Below are 9,640 nucleotides of genomic sequence, written 5' to 3'. Positions count from 1 at the left end.
TCGAACCTACTTTGTTACCGCATTTGATTTACCGTTAATCGTATATAAGTTCAATGAAGCGTGCTGTATTTGCGTTCGTGCGTTTAAGTTTTAGTTTATGTGCCTTTAAGTTTATGTGCTCTAACGTCTAGCCAATCAGCGCCGCCCGCATCACTCGGGTTTGGCTTACTTCCTTGGTTTCCTATACGTCCTTTAGTTGTAGTTGCATTGACTTTAAGTTTAGTATGCACGTTTAGTTTACAGCCAGCTTTATATATTCGCTTTAAGTTTATCGTTTCACCAATTATTCTTTCCTATTCCAGATGTATAAGTTATTAAATCCAAAATGATGGTATCATATTAATAGCCGCAAACAGTTTGTAAGTACTTTGTTGTTCCTTTAACGTTGCGTTATTTAATCGTTCTTATTTTGTTATACAGAAAACCATCCGTTAATAAACAAATCAAAAGGGATGCGTTGTCTAATGCGGCAACAATAAAAGAAATTAACTGTCATAGAAGCTTGGCGGTTATAGGACACCTTTAGCACATAATATCTAAATATCCTGATCGTGTTTTAAACAATTACTGACGGTCAATGAAAGTCATGGGCATATAGTTTTATAATTTCTTGAATGTTCTTTGTTTACTACTAAACGGGGCGAGAAAATAAAGGTTAAAGGTGTCCCATCTTCCCCCACCCTACTGTATTATGTTCTGTTATATTTACATTGTTTGTTATTTCACAGGGCTCATTGTTTGGTCTTTTCGTTGGAATAGCTATGAACGTCTGGGTGTTTGTTGGCAGCAAATCATATCCACCGCCAGCGAAATTCGCCGATGCGCTTCCACTGAGCTGTGCAGTGAGTTCCAACTTGGTAGCAAACTCTTCACAAGCCATGACGACGACAGCGTTTGGACAATTAATTAATACAACAACTTTAAGTCCTGTTCTTGCAACGACACGTCCTCCAGTTGCTGATTTGTATGCTATGTCATACATGTACTACAGCGCTTTTGGCTTTTGCTTTGTAGTTCTTGTCGGAGTGATCGTCAGTTTAGCAACAGGTAAGTCGAATGAATGATTCATGTTGTTTTTCAGTCGACTTTGTGCATTTGATTCTACACTTGACATTTTTAGGTGGTTATAAAACTCGCAAAGAAGTTGACCCAAGGTTAATTTACCGATTCTTTGATCATTGGTTGTTTAAGTGGATTCCTGAGAAAGTTCGAAGAATGTTGTGGTGTGGAGCGGATCATGACATAATAAAACAACAAACAGAAAAGGTATAATTTGCATTGCAGCTACAAACTGTTGTATAGTAGGGTGGGGGGACATGGAACACCCTTTCATTCTACTTTCGTGTCCCAATCGGTAGAAAACAAAGAACAATCAAAGTATTATAAAACCGTATCGTCACGACTCGTATAGACTGTTGGTAATTGTTTAAAACACCATTAGGATTTTTGGATATTATTTGCTAGAGGGGTCTCGTCTTCCCCGATCCTCCTATATTAATTGTGCCGAATACTTTATTAATCAGTGTCTGGTTACTAATTTACTTTACAATTAAAATGCATAAGGTTATAATATAATATTAAGGTTATAAATTCAGAAAGTTTTTCACTGTTTGGATCCATATTTAAGTTTTAACGTTATTCTATTTTTATTGGATGTGTTCAATGTTTTTGATTGCAGGTATCCCACATTGAAGGGAAAATAAACCCCCGGTTTCAAGATGACAAAGTTTAAAGTTTATCTTTAAAGAAGAAAATACGATGATATTCGCTTACTAATGCTTTTATGAATAGCGAAAAAAGAATAGAGTGGGGCAAGACGGGACACTGAGCACATGTTGCTCAATATTTTCAAATCAAAATATTTTAAAATAAATGTTTAAACTTTAAAAAAATGAAAAACATGTTCAAACTTAATTGGCAAGTTATTAATGATTCGTTTTATTGTGTGACTCCGAGTAGGCCTATATCATAAAACTTTATTTTTCTCTTCGATTACGGTAGCGAAGATTTAAAAATATTTTAAACGAAAAGGCAGGATATAGCGACAAAACAACAGTTGTTAAAACTCTCTTACAGTTAAAACTTATTTACATTGAACTGGAAGAAAAAAAGGGAGGTCCAAACACCTACCAGACAAACAAGCCATTCATGTTCAATTATTTTTAAGTTAAACTTCTAATAGAAACAATAAAATATGAGCTCTCATTTAGCTTAACGCTTTAAACTAAAAGAAAAATATTTAGTCCGATGAAAGACATTGTAACAAAACAATAGTCAATTTACATAGACGAACGGGCCTTACCTTGATCAAATACAAGATAAAAGGATAATCCACTGACTCAAATATCACATGATCCCCAAAATACTGACGCAAATGTCACATGTCCCCTCCATAACAAAGTAGTTTTACAAAAACATCGCAGCGTTTAGGTACAGCAGGTTCAATTTTCCGAAATTTCTAGCATTAGAGATTACTTTTTTTATGTTCTTCCTAGCATCATCAGGGCGATAAACAACAGGTATAGACGCGAGTCATTTTATAACCATATTAAGATTGTGGCTTTTATCATAGCACGATTCCCAGTCACAGTACATTGACGCATATACGTATAGGAAGTATAAAAGATAGCGGAAGAGAACGTATAAAGCGGATTTTGTTTCTTTCAACCATGTATAAAAATATAGTCGTTTGATTTAAACTATGTTTTGGGGTTAAATTAAAATTGCAAAAGAGGGAAAAGGACGGTTTAATCAGAAAAGCATTTTAAGCAAAGCATTTTTAACAACAGTGTATAGTGCGCTTAAAGAATACTATAGCTTTGCAGACTATAGGAGCAAAAAGCGAAAGTCAGTTTCGATAGTGTTTCCGAGGCGTCACAGCAAATCTTGATAATTCTTTACCTACAGACTTACAGCGCTGTTACAAGCGATATGGTAGCAATTGCACATCGAACTACAGTGTATGATGTAGTTCAACTCGCAGTCAAATGTTGCAGAGCGGAAACAAATTAAAAGTATTTAAAGACCAGAAATGTTATAATAACAACACAAGATGCCAAATTGCAGAGAGAATCATTTCCGAAATACAACGAATTTTGCAGTTGTACATTTTATTAGGAAATGTACCATATTTTGGTCTAGTAGTCAAACCACAAAATATAAGTTTAAAATGTATGCAATTTAACCCATGACTTAACTTGTGGTATTTAGTTTAAGTTAATTAGTTCGTAATGGCTGTAATAACAATGCGAACGTTTTCAATTGGTGATTACGTAGTTTTCGCCACGATGTTGGCTGTTTCTACAATCATTGGATTATACTTTGCAATTCGGGATCGTCGAAAGAAAAACACCGAAGAATATTTACTTGCTGGAAGGTGGGCTAGTTCTAAGAATGTTTTATCAAAGGAACCGATAACACACGCGGTTATATATATATTATTGTAGTATAGTGGGGTGTGGGAAAATGGAACGCACTAATTAATCATATAGCCCCGCAACTTTTGGGTGTGAACAAAGAACAGTCATAAAGAATTATATAACGATATGCTCTCGATTCCCCTAGTGTGCATGGACCGTTGTTTATTGTTCAAAACACATCGGAAATATAGATTTTACGTGCTAACAGTATCCCATCTTACCCTAAAATACTATATTTCTTAATACGCAGAATTTGAAACAAGAGTGTCAAAAAGTTCTAGTAGTACAAAATTATTATTAACCGCATATATGTCGCTGGCGTTTTGACTTTTATAGAAGTACAATTAGGCTTTTACGCAAAACTATTATGCACACAATAATATAAAAATTGCATAATGAGACATTTTTGAAATTATATCGGTAAAATTTGAAATTATATCGGCCCGACTTTACAGGTTTAATTTTATTCTCTTTGTAGATCAATGAGTCCTTTTCCTGTGGCGTTTTCACTTTCAGTAAGCTTTATGTCCGCCGTGACAGTTCTTGGAACACCGGTTGAGGTTTACAGGTTCGGTACAATGTATGCTTGGTAAGTATTAATGGTTTATTACACCTACATAGTAGGGTGGAGTCATATGAGACATGTTTTCATTTACTTTTCCCGTCCCATTTGGTAGTAAACGTAGAATATCGACATATTATAGTAGGGTGGGGGAAGATGGGACATATTTTTATTATACTTTTTCGTCCCATTTAGTAGAAAACAAAGAACACTAAAAGAATTATAAAACTGTATTCTCACGACTCCAATATACCGTTGTTTAAAACACGATCAGACCATTTGGATGTTATGTGCAAAAGTGTCCCATCTTCCCCCACAGTATACTACCTAAACCTATATATATATATATATATATATAAGCGGGGTTTTTAATTGTTTAAAACACGGTCAAGAAATATAAGATTTATACCTGGGTGCCAACAAGTGTTCAATCTTACTCCACAGTACTATAAATAGCATGTAAGTAAGATTAGAAATTTCCAGGTTAATGATCGGAATGCTGATCGCATTGACTGTTACGGCGGAAGTATTTATTCCTGTGTTTTATAACATGGGGCTTACCACCGTATACGAGGTATGCTGTATGATGTGCTTAATGATTATCTTTCATTCAACTAAATAAATCGTTTTCAGTATCTTGAAAAAAGGTTCAACAGAGCCGTGCGCCTCACCGCGACTTTCTTGTTCATGGTCCAGACAATACTATACGGTGGGATCGTCATTTATGCTCCGTCTCTTGCTCTAAGTAGTGGTAGGTGGCAACATTAAGACTAACGTGTTTTTTCTGGTGACATTATTTCTTTTACAGTAACTGGTTTTAACTTGTGGTTATCTGTCGTATCGACTGGAGCCGTGTGCATCTTATACAGCTGTTTGGTATGTATGTGAATACGTTTGATTTTAATTCTTGTTTGTACGTCCATAGCAATAACCAATGTTGGGGTAATTGTCCATTTAGGGGTAATGGGTCACTTCTAGAATAAACCAGCAAAATATTGGTCACCGGTTGGAAAAAGTAAAATTAAAATGAACGTATTTTCACAAGGGTGGATTGAAAGGCGTAATATGGACAGATGCATTACAAGCCGTGGTAATGTTGGTCGGATTTATTTCCATTCTTATCCAAGGATCCATTAAGCTTGGTGGATTTGCAAACGCTTGGAATCTTAGTAAGATGGGTGGAAGAATAGAATTCGCAAAGTATGTGTTACAATATATACGTAATCCGCGTATCACTTATACATCGTATATTTGAGCATAGATTTCGCAAAGTATGTGAAACCTTATATACGTTATCAGCGTATTACTTATACCGAATATTTTAGCATATAGCGGTTTAGTAAACTATTTTCACAGTTGTGTACCACGAATGGTTGGGGAAGACGGGGCACCTTTAGCACGTAATATCCAAATATCACGATCGTGTTTAATCAAATGGGACGAGAAAATTGAATAAAAAGGTGTCTCATCTTCCCCCACCTTACTATAAATATATTTTCATGATGTTTCTAGTTTCTGAATATTAACTGACATATGACTCGTATCCGGTGTTTAGTTTGCATATTATAGTAGCAGCATGAGGCTGAACGTCAAAGCGTGTTACGTGATTGTTTGGATATGACAGCAATGTTACGTATTTCCTAATGACCGATTCGGCAAAAAACTATCTCTGTAAGTTGCAGTCATAGTAAATATCATCATTAAGAGAGCAGAGGTCCAATGAATGAGCACGTACTAAAACTAGACAATTTCAATCAACGTATTTAATAACTCATTTGCTTTTAGTTTTGATCCAGACCCAAGAGTTCGACATAGCGTTTGGTCACTGACTGTTGGGGGATCTGTATTTGTAGCTGGGCTATACGCAGTCAACCAATCTCAAGTTCAACGCTATCTATCATGCAGATCGGCAAAAGATGCCAAAATGTCAGCTTAGTTTTCGATTCAACTTACAAACACTTATAAATTCTATCTATAGAGCTGCCCTTTTAAACTGGTTCGGCTTGGTGTTTCTCAATAGTCTTGCAATCATGACTGGCATTGTTCTTTATGCTTACTACAAAGATTGTGACCCTTTGACCACAGGACAAGTTAAAATGCGAGATGCGGTAAGAAACAAGATTGATATTGTATTTAATTGTATAAATATTAAGTTTAATAATATATGCAGCTGCTACCAGTTATGGTTCTTGAAATATTCAAAGACAACCCTGGTATGCCTGGTGTATTTCTTTCAAGTATATTTTCTGGAAGCCTCAGGTAAAATGGCATGAACTTAGTTTAATTTTTTTTTTAATTTACAAAAGCTGAAAAATTTACCAAAATTTAAAGATTTAAACAATTTATTAATTTAAAATAATTACGAAACAAATATCTTAGTACCGTCTCTACCGCAATCACTGCACTGGCAAGCGTCACCGTCCATGACTTTCTAAAACCGATATTTCCCTGGACGGAAAAGACTTACGCTTACATATCCATGGGTACGTATTAAATATAAAAAATAAAGGTGCCAAACTGTCAGTAAATAATCCTCTTACTAAATTATCTGAATACCGTTAAACATAACGACCAACTACTAACTGTATAAGTAAACCATTATAACTCCTAATTACCAACCTCTAACACTTTTTTTAGGTTAATCTATAACAGACCGGAAGATTTGTTATCAGTCATAAACACACAATGACCCATATGTATTTAAATTTTGTGTATAATCAATAACCCAAACCATTAACCTTTTAAACTTTCCACTAGCCTAATGTTTAACAAACTGGAGGATTTTTCACTAATGCAAAAAATATTTATGTTTGAAAATCATTTCAATTTACTTAAAATTTTAGGTTTGGTCATATTTTACGGTCTTCTCCTTATATTGTTTGCTTACCTTGCCTCTAAACTTGGGGCAATACTTCAAGCTGCTATCAGCATTCTCGGACTACTAGGTGGGCCACTGGTCGGATTGTTTAGCATTGGTATTCTCTTCCCATTTGTTAATTCAATTGTAAGTATACGGATGTTATTTGATGCATGCCTCTTATAATATACAGCCCAACATACCACATTCTCACTGTCGAAGCTAATAGCCGACTGTCTGCTGACTGACCACAGAACTGACGTTTTAGACTTATTAGCCACGTAGTGCCCCAATATAACCATTTTCGTCGAAGGGTTGTTCTTGTTAGAATTTTGGATTGTATATTATTATATTTCTTAATGAAGTAGCAATACACGTGCCCACTCATTAGAGCTCTACTCTCTTGTGTTAAATATTTGACAATGGAGAAAGCTATAATTTATTGTGTACTTTTAAAGGGTGCGTTATGTGGCGTTGTCGTTGGAATAGCTATGAACGTCTGGGTGTTTGTTGGCAGCAAATCATACCCACCGCCAGCGAAATTCGCCAATGCGCTTCCACTGAGCTGTGCAGTGAGTTCCAACTTGGTAGCAAACTCTTCACAAGCCATGACGACGACAGCGTTTGGACAATTAATTAATACGACAACTTTAAGTCCTGTTCTTGCAACGACACGTCCTCCAGTTGCTGATTTGTATGCTATGTCATACATGTACTACAGCGCTTTTGGCTTTTGCTTTGTAATTCTTGTCGGAGTGATCGTCAGTTTAGCAACAGGTAAGTCGAATAGATGATTCATATTGTTTGGTTTTTCATTTGATTTTGTGTTGCATTTGACATTTTTAGGTGGTTATAAAACTCGCAAAGAAGTTGACCCAAAGTTAATTTATCGATTTTTTGATCATTGGTTGTTTAAGTGGGTTCCTGAGAAAGTTCGAAGAATGTTGTGGTGTGGAGTGGACCATGACATATTAAAACAACAAAACGCTGATCAGGTATACTGGAAAACACAGAGAAACAATATGTGCCCAAAGTGACTAAACTATTTAAACTTTAAAAAATTTTTTACTTTATCTTTCAGTGGCCGGAATAACATGGGTGTTCTGTTTCATACACCTCGTGCCAGCTCACGAATTACTAAGTATGTTACTTGTGGGTGATTATTTACTTCGTTAGTGCATGTTGCCTTTGTACAGACAAAACAAACTACCTTTTTACTAAGCGGCCTATAACGTGCTCAACATCAAACGATCATTACGTGCCCAACAATATAGAATGAATGAACAAATAAACATAGAATAGGAAATTAGGGTTAACGCTACATGTTGACTGTAAATGATATTTAAAATTCTTAGGGTCATATAATGAATATGCGGGTTTCCAAATGTTTGGTTTAATAACGATTAGGTTTAACTTTGTTTAATTTATGGGTATGCATCATGTTGTTCAATATGCTTTTAATTGTAGATATTTCACGTCGAAGGAGAAGTAAACCCACGGTTTCAAGACGACAAACTGTAAAATTCGTAGAGGAAATTTTTATATTTCTGTTTATGTGCCGATATATTTATATATGGTTTTAAATAATATGATGATATACGCTTGAATGAGTTAGTGCTTGTTTTAGTAGTTTTTTTCTCGGGGTGCCGCTCGCGAGTCGTTCTGCTTTGAATTATTTACCATGCGAGTCTCCTGCCGCAGTTGTTTTATCGATCATTCGGACAATTCGGCTACTGTTGATGTTGGTTCATATTCCATCGATAAGCACCCGCAGCAAAGTTACATATGTGGTAACTTGTGAGTAACAGAACACCTGTGATGACATTGCCTTGTCATAATGGCATAGTTCTCAATAAAACAGTTACATTCATTCGATGCTATATAAAGTGGCGTTAACTGTAATAAGATGGCATCCGGTATCAGCACACGCAAGTGGTCATATCAACATATAGGCGACAAATATAGGTAACCAATCTGTACAAATAAAATGCATTATAATATATATATGTGTTGGGAATGTGAGACAAGAAATGTCACCGATGCTTATTATAAATAGCGAAATAAAATATTTTGAAATAAACTTAACAAAAAGGTAGACAAACGTATTGAGTGCATATTTTTACTCAAGCGTAGAGAAGTTTTGGGTAACGATTAACTTATGGTCCTCATAGCCACACCAAGCATAATGTCCGCAGCGAATGCATTTTGTCAGCCACGAAAACATTCTCTGTATAAATGGGCCATATCCTTATAAAAAAAGTACACAAAGAAGATACGAACTGCACGATGTTTGCACCGTGTGTTGAAATGTAAACTAAGACTGGCTAACCTCTACCTCTTTAACGCTTAAAACTGTTTTCGTGTTTTGCAGTGTAATAGGCATACGTTATTTTCCGCGTAATTATAGAAAATGTAAGTTTACTTATAGTAGGTTGGGGGAAGAAGGAACACCTTTTCACTCTATTTTCTCTTACCATTAGGTCGTAAACAAAGAACATTTAACGAACTATAAAACGAACCGTTGTTAATTGTTCAAAACATGATCAGGATATTTGGGTATTATGTGTTAAAGGTGTCCCATCTTTTCCCACCCTACTACACAAAGTTGGGGCCTTGTGGGCGAGTGGTCGGAAGCCCGTTTTTATTTCGATGGCGTAGATTTGAATATCACAGGTTCTAATTAAGTGATTTTCTACTGCAGGCGAAGCATACAACCTGCTCCTTAATTTATACGTTGTAAAAATGTCATATGCGTAACGGACAACAGACTATATAGGGTTATATATATGTAATATGCTTATA

The 9,640-nt window shown here is 35.5% G+C and overlaps 2 protein-coding genes and 1 long non-coding RNA gene across 3 annotated transcripts in view; all 3 read left to right on the top strand.

Moving 5' to 3' along the window:
• Positions 1 to 1,964, top strand: part of LOC104265850 (sodium-coupled monocarboxylate transporter 2-like) — a 5,479-nt gene extending 3,515 nt beyond the window's left edge. The window contains exons 12-14 of the mRNA XM_026835187.1: positions 729 to 1,047; positions 1,121 to 1,266; positions 1,679 to 1,964. Coding sequence (XP_026690988.1) covers positions 729 to 1,047; positions 1,121 to 1,266; positions 1,679 to 1,732 — 519 coding nt within the window. The 3' untranslated portion in view covers positions 1,733 to 1,964. The remainder of the gene's footprint in view (positions 1 to 728; positions 1,048 to 1,120; positions 1,267 to 1,678) is intronic.
• Positions 57 to 481, top strand: LOC113474379. Its single transcript, XR_003396038.1, has 2 exons — positions 57 to 359; positions 421 to 481. It is a non-coding gene; the product is annotated as an uncharacterized LOC113474379 (long non-coding RNA).
• Positions 1,965 to 3,191: 1,227 nt separating the features above from the next.
• Positions 3,192 to 8,445, top strand: LOC100182905 (sodium-coupled monocarboxylate transporter 2-like). Its single transcript, XM_002130577.5, has 14 exons — positions 3,192 to 3,376; positions 3,898 to 4,008; positions 4,465 to 4,555; positions 4,615 to 4,732; positions 4,790 to 4,857; positions 5,027 to 5,181; positions 5,767 to 5,907; positions 5,960 to 6,089; positions 6,152 to 6,240; positions 6,361 to 6,464; positions 6,825 to 6,985; positions 7,297 to 7,615; positions 7,685 to 7,833; positions 8,306 to 8,445. Exons 1-14 carry the CDS (start codon positions 3,231 to 3,233, stop codon positions 8,357 to 8,359), a joined length of 1,836 nt encoding a protein of 611 aa, XP_002130613.2. The 5' UTR covers positions 3,192 to 3,230; the 3' UTR covers positions 8,360 to 8,445.
• Positions 8,446 to 9,640: the final 1,195 nt, after the last annotated feature.

This window comes from Ciona intestinalis, chromosome 7 (assembly GCF_000224145.3).
Source record: "Ciona intestinalis chromosome 7, KH, whole genome shotgun sequence".
NCBI lineage: Eukaryota > Metazoa > Chordata > Ascidiacea > Phlebobranchia > Cionidae > Ciona > Ciona intestinalis.
This window is presented reverse-complemented; position numbering and strand designations above follow the sequence as displayed.

What these genes read in the sequence shown, in the direction of transcription:
- LOC100182905 (XM_002130577.5), top strand. Translation starts at nt 3,231, where the DNA reads ATGGCTGTAATAACAATGCGAACGTTTTCAATTGGTGATTACGTAGTT. An exon ending in GTCTCTTGCTCTAAGTAGTG is followed by an intron (nt 4,733 to 4,789) that starts GTAGGTGGCAAC and finishes TTTCTTTTACAG; the next exon opens with TAACTGGTTTTAACTTGTGG. An exon ending in GGAAGAATAGAATTCGCAAA is followed by an intron (nt 5,182 to 5,766) that starts GTATGTGTTACA and finishes ATTTGCTTTTAG; the next exon opens with TTTTGATCCAGACCCAAGAG.